Genomic DNA, 16,804 nt, shown 5'->3' with positions numbered 1-16,804 from the left:
CAGACACTCTGACTGGTAGGTTAGTTTGCTGGTGGGGTCCGGCCAATCAGGACTGAGCAAGATGGGCCAGACATTCCCTGGAGCCCTCGCGTGGTCCCTCCCCAGCTGGCCAACCTCCTGCGTCTCACCCCAGCTCCAATTGTGCACCGGTGGGGGCCCTTGGCCTGGCCTGCAACCTCTCACAATCCGGGTTGAGGGGACGCCCCCACCCCAGTGCACGCATTTTGTGCACCGGGCCTCTAGTATGATATAATTGGCATGTTTAAAGCTCTCTGGTCTCTGCTAAGAAGTGATTGACAAAGCAGAGGGGATGAGGACCTATGTGGGGCAGGATCGGGGGGCAGGTGATGTGGACAGCTCAGGGGGGTGGCTGTGGGTTCACAGAGTTGTGGATGGACTCCAGAGATAGTTAAGAAGTAGGATCACTCAGAAGTTTCCAGAATTTCAGAAGAATTTTTTTTAAAAAAACTTTATTGGATGTCTGCAACACCCCCAGCAGTGGGGTGGGAGTCGGGGGCACCAGAAAGGCTTGGGAGTATGAACAAAAGATACAAATCCTCAACCACAGAAACAATTACATCCAGTCACCTCCCCCCCCTTTTCCCCAATCTCTTGGGGAGAATGAACCCAAGAGCAACGAAGATGCTGAAAGTTCTTAGCCCTTTCCACCTCCTCCAATGGTGTCAACAGATTCTTTTGGAGTTGGGTGCTGGAAACATGGGAATGAGAGTCCCACTGCCCCACTGTGAGTAAATAAATGCCGGGGCCAGGAAGTCACCAAACTACAGGACTGACCTGGTATCCTGGGAGCAGTGAGCCACCACCTGGGAAGCCACAGAGAGGGAGGAGGGGGAGGAAGTGGAGAGAGAGGAAGAGGAGGATTCTTCTTGCCTTTTGTGAGAAAGTGGAGTTGGTCTTACCCTCTGCCACCGCCCCCTTCCTCTGTCCCAATCCCAGAAGGCCCTGCCCTCTGTGGCTCCCCGGCACCCCAGGCAGCGCCCCCTCCTCCAAAGGACCCCTGTGCTCAAACCACCACATCTCGGATGGTGCCGGACAGCAATCTGATGAAAGAATTACTTGAGCGCTGTAGGCCTCCTTGAGGAATCTGTCCCTTCAAAAGAGCTTTCTGGGTCACTTAAATGACCTCTGCCCTCCGACCCACTTCCCTGAAAAGGCCCCTTTTCCCTCGGGTTTTTGCAAAGTCTACTTTTGAGCCCAGAGAGTCTCCTTCATTTAGCCTCTGGGGAGGGCAGTGCCATCAAAGGGTGGGGTGCGAGAATCTTCCCGGTGGTGACATTCGACGTGTATAATAACCAGTGCGCTACAAGCACCAACATTGCCCCCGGAGGGCTCCACGACCTTGGGTCTGCTGGGCATTAACCAGCACGGGGGTCCTGGGGGCAAAGCCATGTGGCGGGGGACACCCAGAGCCACTCAGGGGAAGCAGGGAGTTGCCATGGAGCACAGATGTGTTTCTACATCTTAACAACAGGTCTGGCAACACTGGTCCCGTTGAATGTCAGTCCTGGGTCTACCCCAACCTTGTCCAGCCTCTGCCCTCCCACGGGGAATGGTGACTGGGCCATTGTTCCCTCTGAGAGGACACGTGGCCTGGGTTGGAGCTGGGTAAGGAAACGGCCTGTGAGCAGAGCCAGCTGTGTGGAATCCTGGGTGAACAGGATCTCAGGCCCTCGACCCCTGTGTGACCTTGCAGGGCCAGGCCGCCTCTGCCTGCCCTTCCTCTGGGCCTCCTCGCCGTTATTTTTGTCCAGCCGACAGCCTTGGCTGTCCCAGCAGTCTGGGCTCCGTGAGCCGGATGCAAACCAGGCAGCACGAACGTCTGGTTCTGAATCCCAAGAGGATTGCTCTCTGAGCGCCATCACGTGGGAACATGGCTGTCCACACCGTGCGCGCAGCAGGGACCACACGCCCGGAGGGTGGTGACAGCGCAGGGCAGAGAGCTGGGTTCTCCGCTCAGTCCTGGCTCCGGTCTGAGCGCACTGCCCCAGGCCTGGTGGTCGGGGTCCTGGAGCCGCACTGCCGCCAGGAAACCTCCCAGCGGCGTGCAGGGAACTGCTGGTCAGCTGGAGGGAGGGTGTCTGCAGCCGGGAAGAGGGCAGCAGCAGGCCCTGCTGGGCTCCCGACCCCCAGGCCTTGGCCGTGGTGGACAGCGGCTGTGTCCTGTGGTTCGCTGTGCTGGGTGGGCAGAAGACAGGTGGGCGGGGCAGACACTGGGTTCCAGCCCCTGGGGCCTGGGAAGGCTGCAGCCGGTCAGTCACTGCTCCTGGTTGGGGTCTGATCTCTCTTGGGAAGCAGCCAGCCTCAAGCCACTGTGTGTTTTAGGTCAAAGCTGTGTTCCCGGAGCCGAGATTCACGCCTGCTGCCCCTGTATCCTGGGGCAGGAGAGGGGTCTGGGCGCGGTTCTTACTAGTAGGTCTTCCGGAACGCATCTGTCCAGGTCAGAAGTGAGAGCAAGCCTCTGAGATGAGAACCGCTGCAGGAGAGCCGGTGGGAAAGCTGGGAGGAGCAGTTAGGAGGGGGTAGGGGGGCCTCTGATGGGTGAAGACGCCGCCGCACTCATGAGCCAGTCCCGGAGGCAGGGCTGGACAGGCAGAGCCACTTTCAGCTCCTGGAAAGGAATTCTCTCCCTCCGGGGCAGGGCAGCTTAGAAAGCCCCTACGTCCGTGATCTCGGCGGCCCAGGAGGGGCAGAGCACAGCCCGCGCCGGCCGCCCAGCAGGCCCAGGGGAAGAGGGCCTGGGGGCAGAGGGCCTGGGGGCCGGAACACTGGCATACGCAGGGGACCTCCCGGCTCCAGGGGCCGTGGGGGAAGAAGATGGCAGGAGGGGTGCCATGTGGCTGCTCCTGGCAGCCCTGCCGCTGGGGGCCATGGGCAGGGGGACAGCCGGCCTCTCCAGAGGGCGGACCCTCCGGGCAGAAGATGCCCCTCGACTGGGCAGCAAATTCCTCCGGGCTGGCAGGAGGGTGCCAGCGGCTCTGCGCATGGGAGCGGTGCGGAGAGCTGGGGTGGGGTAAGTAAGAGAGGAGGCGCTGGGGAGGACGGGGCCGGGCACTCTTCCTAGGATGGCAAGCTGGCTGTTCGGGGCTGACAGCCCCGGACAGCTATGGAAGAAGGACCAGGGCCAGGCAGGGAAGGCCAGGGGGCTGGCAGGGGTGGGGGAAGGCTCCATCTCGGCTGCGTAGCTGTTGAGGTGGGAGAGAAGGCGAATCCGCACGGGGTCCGCACGGCTGCTGGGTCCTTCCAGGACCCCCAGGTACCTGATGACCTCGGTGAGGCACTCCCGGAAACCGATGCTCCGGAAGTCAACTGCCAGGGTCCGGGCATCAAAGAATCCTGCAAAGTGAGGTGTGATGAGGGCATGCCCAGTGGGAACACAACAAGGAGCCTGGGGTCAGACGGCCTGAGTTCTGGACCTGCCTTCCCCACTCACTGCCTGTGTGACCCTGGGCCCCTCACCTCTCTGAGCCCCCGTCTCTCCACCTGTAAAGTGGGAAACATCCCTAATGGGGGGCTGGGTTGTGAGCATCAAATGAGTTCACTAAACTATGAAGCATTATAAAATGTAAGTATTGTTTTCAGCACAATTAATGACCAATAATACAAGGAAGAAACTGCGACCAAGAAAGTAGAGATTTGCCAGGGGTGAAAGGGCTGTGGGTGTGGAGGCCTAGGCCAGCCCTGCCTGCCGATGTGGGCAGGTGCTGGGAGACTCCGTGGAGAAGGCAGTAAGTATAGTGTGGCAGGAAGCCTGAGGCCTTTGGAGGCCACTGCACAAGCTGCCTGACCATGGACAAGTCCCTTAATCTCTCTATGCCTCAATTTCCTTAGCTGTAAAATGGGCATGTAACGGTACCTGGTGCATTGACTTGTGTGGGTAAAATAAAATGACATGAAATGGTGCACAGCCCGGCCAGCGTGGCTCGGTGGTTGAGCATCGACTTATGAACCAGGAGGTCAGGGTTTGATTCTGGTCAGGGCACATGCCCTGGTTGCGGGCTTGATCCCCACTGTGAGGCATGCAGGAGGCAGCCGATCAATGATTCTCTCTCATCATTGATGTTCCTGTCTCTCTCTCCCTCTCCCTTCCTCTCTGAAATCAATAAAAACAAAAAATAATAAAAAAGAAATGGTGCGCAGAAATGCTCAGTAACAGAAACGCTAGCCACCAAGTGTAGTTCTGCTTGTCAACCAGCCCAAAGGGCCGTCTGGAAAGTGACTCCACCTGGCCCTCAGCTGCTGCCCTCAGGCTGGGGACGCTCTCGTTGGCTGATTTCACTGAGGAATGATCAGACGGACTGCCCACTGCCTCTTCAAACCTGCCCTTCTCTCCATACCACCTTCTGGGCAGACACAGAACAGCCCCAGTGAGCAATGGCCTCGTGACCATAGCAGCAAATATCTGGTCCCTGGTTCACAGCTGGGGCCCCCACAGGGACAGCTGGGCAGGAGCCGGTGTTTGCGGTCAGGGCTCCCTGGAAGTGAGTGTGCTGGATCTGCTGTACACGGAGCTGTGCTGACCGTGAGCAATCCCTTCACCTTCTGTGTTCACTGTTCGTTTTTAATATGTTTTTAAAAACTGATTTTTAGAGAGAGGAAAGGAAGGAGAGAGAGAGAGATAAAGACACTGATGAGAGAGAAATATGGATCAGCTGCCTCCTGCACGCTCCTACTGGGGATCGAGCCTGAAACTCGGGCATGTGCCCAGACCAGGAATCGAACCGGTGACCTCCTGGTGCATGGGTTGACTCTCAATCACTGAGCCACACTGGCCGCGCTTCACTGTTCTTTTTACTAGCGTTTGTTGAGTTCTTGTTAGCACTTAACTTGCATTATTTAAGTTAATTTTCATAAAAACTCTTTTTTAAACAATTGATTTTAAATAGAGGGAGAGAAGGGGAGAGGGAGAGAGAAGAAGAAGGGCATAAAAACCCTTTTATTCTTCTCATTTTAGAGATGAGGAAACTGAGGAATAGAGAAGTTAAGTCATTTGTCCAAGGACATAGAGCTAGTGACAGTATTCAAATCCAAAGCCAACGCTCCCAACCACAATTCTCCGTCTTCCCGTTAGGCCTTAGCCAGAAGATGAGGTGACAGCAGCCCCACCCATGAGGTTTTTGTGAGAAGCAAGTGAGATAACATTAGTGAAAGCATTTGAAACGATAAAATGCTGCCCCGGGATTAGTCACTGTTTTCCTTTAGTTGGATAACCACACATGCAGTTTGCACTCTCTCCCCACGGGCTGACGAGGGTCACAAGTTTCCACGGTTGGCCGTGCATTCCTTTGGCAGAAGTTCTCCGAGTGACCACCTGCATCAGGGTCAGCGGGCGTGCTTCCGAATCTTGCAAATTCCTAACCTCCCGTCCAGACCTACTGCCTCAGAATCTCTGGGCTGTGGCCCACGACTCTGCCTGCCCCCAGATGACACTGCCACACACGGCGAGGGCTGGCTGGGCCACTGAACATGCAACTGTCCCCTCCGCGGGGCGTAAGCGGAGGTTTTAGGACTTAGGCCTTTGTGGCCAGGTCTGTGGAGCGTTCCAGGCTTCCCAACTGTGAAGTCACAAATTACACAGAGAGGCTTCCAGGTAAACAAAATTTCTGTTTTGTTTAAAACTACAGTTCCATGACTGTGTTGTAATAGACTCGTTCAAAATAACAGAAGGGGTTACATTTGCATTCTGCTACAATCCTGGGACTGATCTTCAGCGGTGAGCATGACACATGACCAAGCACTGCCAAGGACAGAACAGCCCAGAAAGCTAGACCAGTGGGAGGCACCCGGGTGAACCATCAGTGGCCAGTTGCTCCCACTGGGACCCCAGGGAGGAGAAGCTCATTCAGGCTAATGCTTCACGAGGCCCTGGGGGGTGGGCCAGTAGGAACAGCCTGTTGGAGAAGGAGGAGAGATGAGGAGAGCGTTGGGACAAATGGAGACACTGAGAGTGGAGAGGGAGGTGTCCGAAAAAGGAGAGAGACAAGCTCTGCGAATGTTCTACCTGGATCTGCGTCAGCTTCTCCATGGACCGTGAGCTCCCTGAGGGCAGGGGCCACATCTACTTGGCTCATTAGGGTATCCCCAGGGCCCAACCCCGGAATGCTGGCCGTGTAAATGAGTCCCAGAAGAGCAGAGCATCAGTACCTGTCCCACCAGTCGCGTGGAGCATTTTCAAGTGATCTACCGTCATCTGCAGGACCTCGGCTTTCTCCAGCTTGGAGGAGCCCTGTGTGTACAGACAGAGGAGTGTTTCCCTTCCTCTCTCTAAGAATCAATTGTAAAAACCATCTAGTGCTCAGCTCCCCTGCACAGAGTCATCAGCTCCCACTGCGTCAGTGTTCCCATCTTCCTCCCACTCCATCACTGCCTGCGACTGGGCCTCGGCTTCGGCCCAGGTCTTTGAATCTAATCGATTCTCTTCAGGCCTCCTGTTAGTGCACTTGCCCACTGCACTGCTGGCCATGCTTTCTGAAACCTCTGCTCCCTTGACTTCCATACACCAGCACCAGAATGCCGCTCCTGAACCCCCTAACCCCCACCTCCTAGCCCCGTGGTCGGCAAACCGCGGCTCGCAAGCCACATGTGGCTCTTTGGCCCCTTGAGTGTGGCTCTTCCACAAAATACCACAGCCTGGGCGAGTCTATTTTGAAGAAGTGGTGTTAGAAGAAGTTTAAGTTTAAAAAATTTGGCTCTCAAAAGAAATTTCAATTGTTGTACTGTTGATATTTGGCTCTGTTGACTAATGAGTTTGCCGACCACTGTCTTAGGCCTGCTCTCTGGGGACCCACGTTGCTACTCACCACACCCAAGGGCTAGCTTATCATCTTACCCCAAAGAGTACTCCTCCTCTATTCTCTCTTGGGAAATGTTTTATAAGCCTCCAGCATCACCCAGTCTCCCGGGTGAAACCTGAGGGTCAGACGCTGCATGGGAGTGCCTGAGGGCAGGTAGCAGGTCTCGTTCATAACTGGGCCTGTGAAGATTTCAGTGAGCACCAGTGGGAGGATTGACTCGCTCTCACCAGCAGAAGAGAAAAGACATGACCCATGACGGCCCCTGGAGCACAGGTCTTTGAGGCTGCCTGATTAATGCAGCTGTCTGACTCCCCACTGCCATCCTTTCACCCCGACATGGTCACTGTCAGAGTGCCCCCTCCCAGAGCAGCCTGTTTCGCTTTCAGATAGCTTCGGGAACGTCAGTAGTGTAGAGGGTTAGGGCGCTTTAGAGTCACAGAGTTCTATGTTCCAGTTCTGCTCTGCTATTTATGAGCTGTGTGACCCGGTGTAGGTTACTTCCCCTCTCTGTGCTTCAGTTTCCCTACCTGTGCAATGGGCATAATCATCCCTACTCTTCAGGATCATTCTGAGGATTCAGTTCAATGGGATGTTGGATATAAAGCCATAACACCTGAGATACCTCTGCAAGTATATATTTCCATTCCCCTTATCCCTGGCCAGTGACAGATATCAGCAAATGACATCCCAGAACTGCAGGCAGCTGTTCACAATAAGAGGTGCCATGATACAGGACCTTCTCTGCCACTCACACAGACCTCCTGCAGCACCATCAGCAGTGCCACATACCTGCTTCTCGAAGGCGGTGGGGACCAAGCGCCGCAGTTCAGAAAGGCTGCTGTTGATGCGGTCTCGACGCCGCTTCTCTATGATCTAAAAGACAACGACAAGAGTTTACACATAGGCACTTCACAGTCAGTTCCACATGCCTTAATGGACATTCGCTCATATTTTCCTTCACAATACTTTTGTGAAGGAGATAAATCTATTCTTACTTTATGGAGGGGGAAACTGAGGCTCAAAGAGGGGCAGTGACTTGTTTAAGGTCACAGCAAGGACTGCAAAGTTGGGAGAACTCAGCTCTCTTGTCTTGACCTAAAGGGGGATATGCTAAATGGTTAACCACTGGTACAGCACCAGCCAATCAGAACAGGGACACCAGCCCACTGGAGCCGGCCCTGGAGACCCCTGCTGGGCCAGGAGGTCCGAGGAATCTTAGGCATTGCCTTTCTTCTCCAGCTGTGATGGTTTTCATTCACACTATCTCAGTCTCATCTCACAATAGTGGTAGCAGATTACTGATAGCAGGGCAGAAATTATGACCCCCATTTTACAAATAAAGAAAATGAGGGCTGGCCCTAACTGGTTTGGCTCAGTGGAGAGAGTGTCAGCCTGAGGACTGAAGGGTCCCAGTTCAATTCTGGTCAAGGGCACATACCTGGGTTGCAGGCTCGATCCCTGGCCCTGGTCAGGGCATGTGCAGGAGGCAACCAATTGATATGACTCTCTCACATATATGTTCCTCTCTCTGTCTCTCCCCCTCCCTTCCACTCTTTTTGGAAATCAATGGAAAAATATCCTCAGATGAGGATTAACAACAACAACAAAAGCAAATGAGGGCTGGATGGAAGTGGTCTGTGGAAGGTTGTCTGGTCAGTGAGTGGCAGGGCTGGTGCCCAGTGCAGGCGCACAGCTGCATCTTGGGGGGAAAGTGGGGCTGGGATAAGATGGCCAACAGCAAGCAGGGGCATTGCCTTCTTTGTCCCCCTCACTCCCCCTCTGCACACAGAGAAAAAATGAAAGTTCTGGGTTCAGAGAGAAGAGTAAGGCTGGGATAAATAATATTGGCCAATTGTGTGTCATGTATTGCTCTGAGTGTGTTACCTTAATTCCCTTAATCTTCAAAACAACACTTGGAGCCCTAGCCAGTTTGGCTCAGTGGATAAAGCATTGGCCCTCGGACTGAAGGGTCCGGGTTCGATTCCGGTCAAGGGCATATATCTTGGTTGCAGGCTCGATCCCAGGCCCTGGTCAGGGCATGTGAGGGAGGCAAACAATCGATGTCTCTCTCTCACATCCATGTTTCTCTCTCTCGGTCTCTTCCCCCTCCCTTCCATTCTCTCTAAAAAAAATCAATGGAAAAATATCCTCGGGTGAGGATTAACAACAAAAATCCCCAACACTTTGGGGTAGGTACTGTCCTGACGTCAGTTACACAGTTGATGAAATGAGGCACAGAGAGGTTAAGTGTCTTGCCCAAGGTCACCCCGCTAGCTACTTGCAGAGCCAGGATTTGAACCCAGGCCATCTAGCTTGCGGTGATGTTTCTGACCAGGTTTCTGGAGGCTAGGCCCCTGGGGACCCAGTGTAAACCTCTGCGCGGCAGAGGAGACACTCACCCCTCTGCGTTTCTTCCGGGCTTGCATCTGCGAAGGGCTGGGGGTGGACAGCGGCCTGGCCATCTGGCTGGAGAGGAAGAGAAAGGCAAGTTTGTCAGAGCTGGAGGACCATCTCCCTGGCCTGGGGTGACCTCGTGGGCGAGCACAGCCCCCTGCTGGGCGTCTGTGGTCTCCCAAGCTGGGAGGAAGCACAGGGCAGGCGTGGGAGGGGACGCATTCTCTCCCTTCTCCCCCGGGCCCATTCCTCCCTGGGTCAAGTCCTTCCCTGCACTGGGTTAACTGCCCCAGGCCGGCAGAGGGGGGGGTGTTCAGCGCGGCGGGGGGGGATGTCTGGTGGGGGGCGGTGGGGGCGGAAGGAAGGTGTGAGCTCGGTTCTCGCCTCCGCCCCGGCCCCAAGCTCCTCTCTCCCGCTGCCGGAGGGCGGGCATCGGAACCGCGGCCAGCCACTCCGGCTTCTGCAACCCGATCCCGGGCGGGGCGGGCGAGGGCAAGGGCCAGCGGCGGCCAGCGGGTTGGGTTTCAGAGGGAGCCGCTGGGAACGAGCGTGGAAAGAGCAGATGCCGCCGCTTCCCACGGGCCGGGCGCGCCGGCTGCCCGCCCTCCGCCCCGGCTGCAGCTGCCGCCGCCTCCCACGCAGCGCGGCTGGGGGCGCGGGGAGCGGCATCTGGGTCACAGGCCACTCTCGGGCTCTCGGGACACTGCTCGGCCTCCCCCGAAGGCCCCCGACCGGCATCACTTCGCCCCCATCACTCCCCCCACCTCCCTCCGAAGGCCCAGCCAAAGGAGGGGTGTTTGCTCGCATCCCAGGAGTTTCCATCCCAGGGAAGAGGCCTAGCCCTCGGCCTTTCCTGCCCCGAAATCCTCCCCAGCCCAACTGCTCGCCCTCCTAACGGTTTCCTGCTTCGGAGGCCTCTTGGAATGGAGGGCATTCGCTAGGCTGCATGGAGGCCATTCATCCGGCCCACACCCAGACGTGCCGTTCAGGCCCCGCCCTCCAGACCCTCAACTTCCATGGAGAGACACCAGGTCAACAAATAACCTTAGCCAAGGTGACTACTGCCATTTCAAATGCAAGATGCCACGCATCTGTACGGGAACCATGAGCTTGCCTCCGCCTCACACGGGTCCCCTTCTCCCTGGGTTCAGTGAAGCCACCCTGTCTTCTGGTTCTGCAAGGGGGACACCTGGCCACGGTCTTTGATCCCCCCTCGGTCCTTATCCACCTCCTCAAACCTAAAATACACCTCACTGCTGCCCTCCGCATCTCCACTGCAGCTCTCAGGACCAAGCCCCTATCACCTTTCATGGAACAACTGCAAGAGTCTGCTGTCGGCCCCTTTGCACCCCGCCTGCTACCCTCTACACGCAGGCAGAGTGCTCATTTAAATGCAAACCTGACCTTGTCACTCTCTTAAAACTCCTCAGGGGTTCCCCAAAGCTTTTAGGATCCAGACCACCATCTTTCAGGTGGCCCCGCGGGCCCCTGTCACCTCCTAGAGTGACGCACCTCTTACGCTCTCTGTGTTCGAGCTCTCTGTGAACGTACTAACTCCCTCCTGTGGTTACACGGACTGTTCCCCTGGCCTAGCATTCTCTGCCCACGTGTCTCCTTGCCCCCAAGCTCAGGCCTGTTGCCTGATACTACCCTCAGGTCACCTTCCTGGGGACGCCTTTTCTTTTTCTTTCCTTCTTTTTTTTTAATCCTCACCCAAGTGAGGTTATTTTTTCCATTGATTTTAAGAGAGAATTGGAGGGAGGGGGGAGAGAAAGAGAAGGAAGAGAGAGAGAGAGAGAGAGAGAGAGAGAGAGAGAGAGAGAGAAGAGAGAGACAAACATCACATGAGAGAAACACATGGATTGGTTGCCTCCCACTCTCACCCTGAACAGGCCAGGGATTAAAGCTGAAACCAAGGCACATGCACTTGACTGGGAACTGAACCCGAGACCCTTTGGTCTGAGGGCCGATGCTCTAACCACTGAGCTACTGGCCAGGGCATGGGGAAGCCTTTTCTGAGGTCCCCCTCCTACTAGGTACTTATCCCCTACTCTATATTCTCCAGTATCCTGCATTCACAGCAGTTAGGACCCTGTGTTGTTTCACATGATTGTTTGGTTAATGTCTGTCCCTCTAACAAGTCTGAAAGCTCCATGAGGTCATGACCCATGTCTGCCTCATTCACGATTGTAGCCCCATCCTCAGCAAGTGCTTGGAACATGGCAGAGCTCATGGCTGAGCTCCCTCCTGCCCTCCTCTTTAACATCACTGTCGTAGGCCTTTGCGGAATGGGGGCACCCGAGGCTCACCAGGGAGGTCCCAGTCCCCATGATTGCTCCTTTGATGCCAGAGGTTGGGTAATTTTCATCATCTTCTCAAATTTTCATCTACGCTCTGGCTTTGTGCAGCCACATCTGGAAAAGGCTATCTCCATCCGAACATCTGGACAAGAAGGTCTGGTAAGAGACCAGTGAAAGCTCCTGGGAGGGATGGCCCAGCAAGCCAGGCTCAGGGAACAGAGGGCCAGAGCCTGAGCTCTGTAGGGCAGCTTGTTTCCAGAGCTCCACTGGGGACAAGCCCCAAGAGCCAGGAGTCTGAGAAACGCAGCCTTTGTCCCCCCAGGCTGGATAAGGCATCACTAGGGGTATTGGGTTAGCTCTACTCACGTCACTGCCTCTGAGCCTGATCCCTCCTGAGGGACCGTCTGTTGGAGGCTGACGCACCCCTTTCAGGGCAGGTGGCTCTGCCATCCCTTTTTCCAGTCCCCTGGTCCCTTGTTCTCTGCGGCATGATCCCACTCCCACAGCTAACAGGCAAACCTCACCTCACAGCTTCCCTGGCATCACCAAGTACGTATTCCTCCTGTGAGCCTAACCAAAGCCCCATTTTACAGAGGAGCACGCTGAGGCTCAGCAGCCGAGGCAGTTTGCCCAGCCTACGCAGCTGCGAAGGAGCAAAGCCAGCATGGGGAGCCATGTCTTCTGGCTCCAAATTCAGCATTGTTTTCCCTCTTAATTCCCATTTCCTGTATGTCTGAATAGCCCTCCAGTCCCCTTATCCTTAACGTTCCCAAGAGCTCAGTGTGTGCTCATTTCCAGACTGTGATCTGGCCCTGACACCGACAGGGAGGAGGTGTGAGAGCTTCTTGGCTGAGAGTCTGAAAATAAGGCAGATTTTCATGGACCCGGAGGAGACATGTTGACCACCAAGATCTGCTCCATGGCCCTCGAGTGGTTCCTAGCCAGAATCCTGGGGTGGGGACGGTTTTCTAGGTGGTCTGGCTGCCAGTCCTGGCCACCCTCAGTGCTCACCCTCAGGTTCCCTTGGGAAGGCCCCTGTGGAGCCCTTGTAGATAATCCCACTCACTGTGCATCAGCCCAAGGCAGAACGACAATGCCCTCAATGAAGGGATTTCAGGCAGCACTGAGCCCACTGGTAAAATGAGGAAACTCAGAGAGGGGAAGGAATCTGCTCCAAGCCACACAGCAAATTAGAAGAAATTTCAAGTTTCCTGGCTTTTAATCCAGTGCTCTTACCAGTGCACCCCATATATTCATCGTCACAACTTGCAAAATTCATAGCCAGTACTGTTTGTTCTAGACAGCATGTCCACAATTACTTGTCTTATTTATTGCACAATAGCCCTGGGGGTTAAGTATTACTGAGGCCATTTCATTTCATATTTAGGAAAAACAATCATTGGATAGATGGAGTGACAGAGACACAGAGAGTTAAGAATCACGGCCAGTAAGTCCAGTCTTCAGACTTCCCGTCTCTTCATTAGACCACGGCCTTGTGAACTTGTACCCTCCAACCCCTTAAAGAGCGCCATTAACTGGAAGTTACCTTGCGCCCAAGCAGGGAGACATGCTTTGGGTTAATTGCTTTATTCAAGCCTCACCCTGTGAGGTAGGTATTAGCATCCCCCTTTTGTAAGGGAGAAAACGGAGGTTCAGAGATGCCCAAGTGAATGGTGGTGGGAGTCAAACTCAGGTCCATCTGACTTCAAAGTCTACCACGTGCCTTTAAACATGAAGGAACAACCCACAGACCTGACCCAGTGCCTGACATGGGGCAGGTGCTCATTAAATGTTTGCAGAAGGGGAAGGGAGAGGCTGTATGCGGTCCCAGCATGTGTCAGGGGGCTGGGTTCAGAGAGGAGCCCTGTGGGTGATTCCCACGGAGGAGGCAGGATACCACCACCAGGCAGATGCCCACAGTGACAGGGAACACACTCTGCTCTGTACTCTCACATCTCTGAGTGTGGGGGGTTTGCGCCCTGCCTCTGACCCCCAGGGAGGCTGGCTGCCCCTGTTCCCTAGCCCTTGCCACTGTTTATCTGGCTGTCTTTGTACATGAAGCTCTTCTTCTCTGAGAGTTCCCTGAGGGCAGCGGCTGGGCAGGATACATCTGGGCCCCCCACGCCCAGCCTAGGGTCTGGGCCACAGCAGGCATCGTTCAGTGATCCCTGAATTGAAGCATTGATGTCTGCTGGGGGGAGGGCCCTTTGGTGAGTGCTACAAAGAGGGGTCTATAAGTCAGCTCTGCCAGATGTCCAACTGCTTTCTCTCCTCTGATGGGGTCTGCTCCTCTAAGAATTGAGACAGTCTCTCAAGATGGGCTCTAGCTGAAAGGACAAAATGCTGCGTAGGAAAAGACTGCCCACTGATTCTGTAGGCAGCCCAATGCCACCACCTTCAGGAAGCCCTCCCTGCTGCCTTTGGTTATAAGTGACCTCCACCTGTGTGGGTGCCTTCACAGCCCACAGTCTGTCTCTCTGTCCATCTTCCGTGCTGTCCACGGTCTTTGTGTGACCTGGAAGGTCACTGGCCAAGCTGCAAGTTCTTAAAAGACAGAAGCCAGCTCTGATCAGCCTAGCTCTCTGGTATCTATTTCGTGCCTCTGATTCATGAAGACCCAATGACACTGAATTTGAGACACCCCCCCCCCCCCCCCCGGCCTCCATCACCACGTGGTGCTAGGCTCTTCCCCTGCACCTAGCAGGCACAGACTCAGAGAACTACTTATCTAAAGAGTGGCTTTTGCCTGGCTGCTATGGCCCAATGGTTGAGCATGGATGGTCACAGTTTGGTTCCCGGTTAGGGCACATGCCCAGGTTTCTGGCTCGATCTCCAGTAGGGGGTGTGCAGGAGGCAGCTGATCAATGATTCTTTCTTATCATTGATGTTTTTATCTCTCTCTCCCTTTCTCTCTGAGAGAGAGAGAGAGAGAGAGAGAGAGAGAGAGAGAGAGAGAGGGTTTTTTTTACTATTTTGTTTTTTTTTTCTAAACAACTTAAAAAGGCTATTAAGTTGCATGGAAAATTATGTTATATATCCCAAAACCCAATGTACAGAATGCAAGGGCAATATCTATTGCCTTACCTCCAATTATAAGCTATAAATAATTGAAAGCTGGTGGCATTTTTAAAAAAGCTGATGACATTTTACTAGGATTTGTGATTGAGGCAGGATCCCCTAGTCTTAGAAACTGGAGATCATTGAATCTATGAAATGCCCTCAAAAACATCCCTAAGAATAAAATGAACACCCTCTCCTCTTCCAGTTCTATTCTAGAGAGACAGACCTGGGTGAGCCCAGAGAGAGAAGAGAGCCCTTACTGTCCCCCCTATTTCACTGCTGAGGCAACGGGCGCACAGAGGAAAAGCAATGGCCCAAGGTCACATGTGAGTCAGTGGCAGATTTGGGGCTGGGACCCAGGCCTGCAGACACCCAGTCAGCCCCTGTTGCTCTTTCAGGTTCTGGGTACCATATGTTGGGTTCCTGATGCTAATTAAGCGTTTGCTTGGAGCTAGGTCATGTGCTAAGCTCTTGGCATATACTATCTCATTTGATTTACCCAATATTCCCATGAAAATGGGTCTATTATTTATACCCATTTTATTTTTAATCCTCACCTGAGGACACACTTAGAGGGAGGATGGTGGGGGGGGGGAGGGAGAGAGAGAGAGAAGGAAGGGAAGGGAAGGGAAAGGGAAGGGAAGGGAAGGGAAGGGAAGGGAAGGGAAGGGAAGGGAAGGGAAGGGAAGGGAAGGGAAGGGAGGAAGGAAAACATCCATCAGTTGCCTTCCCTACATGCCCCTACTGGGGGGTCAAACGTGTAACCCAGGTATTTTCCCTGACGGGGAATGGAAGCCGCAACCCTTTAGTGCACAGGATGACCCTCAACCACTGCACCACTCCAGCCGGGCTATATCCACTTCACAGATGAGGAAACTGAAGCTTGGGTTGTTCACAGAACTGTGAAGTGGCAGAGCTATCCGACTATATCCATGTGCAGTGTGTTCTACAGGTTTGAAGCAGGTCCGAATATTTACCAAGAGCAGACAGACCTTGGCAGGAGGTGGTGCAGCAGAAAGGGCACTGGGATGGGAGCCTAGGCCCGTGCCTGACCATGGGCAAGCCAGCTCTGGTTTCCTTCCATCAAAACTGTATTCAAAGTCCAATTTGCCCCAAGGACAGATGTCCTTCTTCCCCTAGACGTACTATATGAAAAGTGCACCCAAATCAGGGTAAAATTGGGGCAGGATGGCTATCCTGCATAGTGGGTTCTGGGCAGGGGGTGTGCCCACAGCCGATGAGGGTTTTTCCTAAGAGCCTCCTCGCCAACTGCCTCACCGGGGCACCTCGACAGAAAGAGACCACTCACTGGACCGACATCAGACCGCGAGCTGGGCCCTGTCTTCATCCGAGCATCCCAAACCCTGAATGGCCGAGGGCACCCGGGACCCCAGGCCCCGTGCACGTAAGGGCACACTGCACCCCGCCCTCCACCCCCGCACACACCTGCGGGCCCTCGCCCACGCCTGCGTCTCCGGAGGCGGCGGCCGCCTCGAGGACCGGTCCCCGCGCTCGCGGAGCCCGCAGGCGCGTGCAGCCCCCATCCCGGCCCTTACCTGAGCTCTCCCTCGCGGCCCACGTCGATGGGTCCGTCGGACTCGCCGTCGGAGCCGCTGGGCTGCCGGGGCCGCTTCATGGTGAGTGCCGGCTGCCAGGTCTCCGCCGGGCGCTCCGGGCTCCGGGCCGGGAAGTCGGCCCCGCCCCGGCCCCGCCCCGCGGGCGCCGCCGCCGCCCTTTCCCAGGGCCCGGCTCCGCGCCGCAGCCCCCGGCGGCCGGCGCCCCTCGCCCCCGCGGTGACGCGCCGGCCGAGCCGTGGGAAGGCCCCGGGCGGTCGCCGCCCCCACCGACGGCTGGGAGGTCCGGCTCCGCTCCGCCGCCGCGGCCGCCGCGCGCTGGGTGGCCTTTGGCAGGTGCCCTGGGAGGCCTCCCGGGAAGCCGGGGTCCCCGTCTGTCCCCAGGGTGCCCCGGGCGCCGCCGGTCTGTGGAGGCGCCGCTCCGCGGTGATGCCCCCGCTTAGGCAAAGGTCGACCCCACCGGCTCCAGCCCTGGGGTTCTGGGTGCGGCCCACACGTCCAGTTTGGTGAGGGTTGGTGGGTGGCTGTGGCCGGATCCTGACAAGGATCCCCAGCAGCTTCTCCCCTGGGGTCCAGAGCAAGTGGAGCGTGTGTGTGTGTGTGTGTGTGTGTGTGTGTGTGTGTGTGCGCGCGCGCGCGTGCGTGTGCGTGTGCCTGGCAGGGG

At 55.7% G+C, this 16,804-nt stretch overlaps 1 protein-coding gene across 1 annotated transcript; it reads right to left on the bottom strand.

Moving 5' to 3' along the window:
* Positions 1 to 481: 481 nt before the first annotated feature.
* HEYL (hes related family bHLH transcription factor with YRPW motif like) lies at positions 482 to 16,312 on the bottom strand. The gene is made up of 5 exons (XM_079777400.1): positions 16,123 to 16,312; positions 9,212 to 9,278; positions 7,602 to 7,685; positions 6,163 to 6,244; positions 482 to 3,354 (listed from the first exon to the last, which is right to left on the bottom strand). The coding sequence occupies exons 1-5, from the start codon at positions 16,200 to 16,202 to the stop codon at positions 2,666 to 2,668; spliced, it is 1,002 nt and encodes a 333-aa protein (XP_079633526.1). The 5' UTR covers positions 16,203 to 16,312; the 3' UTR covers positions 482 to 2,665.
* Between the last annotated feature and the right edge of the window lie 492 nt (positions 16,313 to 16,804).

Source organism: Cnephaeus nilssonii (assembly GCF_951640355.1).
Source record: "Cnephaeus nilssonii genome assembly, chromosome: 7".
Taxonomy (NCBI): Eukaryota; Metazoa; Chordata; class Mammalia; order Chiroptera; family Vespertilionidae; genus Cnephaeus; species Cnephaeus nilssonii.
The sequence above is the reverse complement of the archived record's forward strand: the minus strand, read 5'-3'. Positions and strand labels throughout refer to the sequence as shown.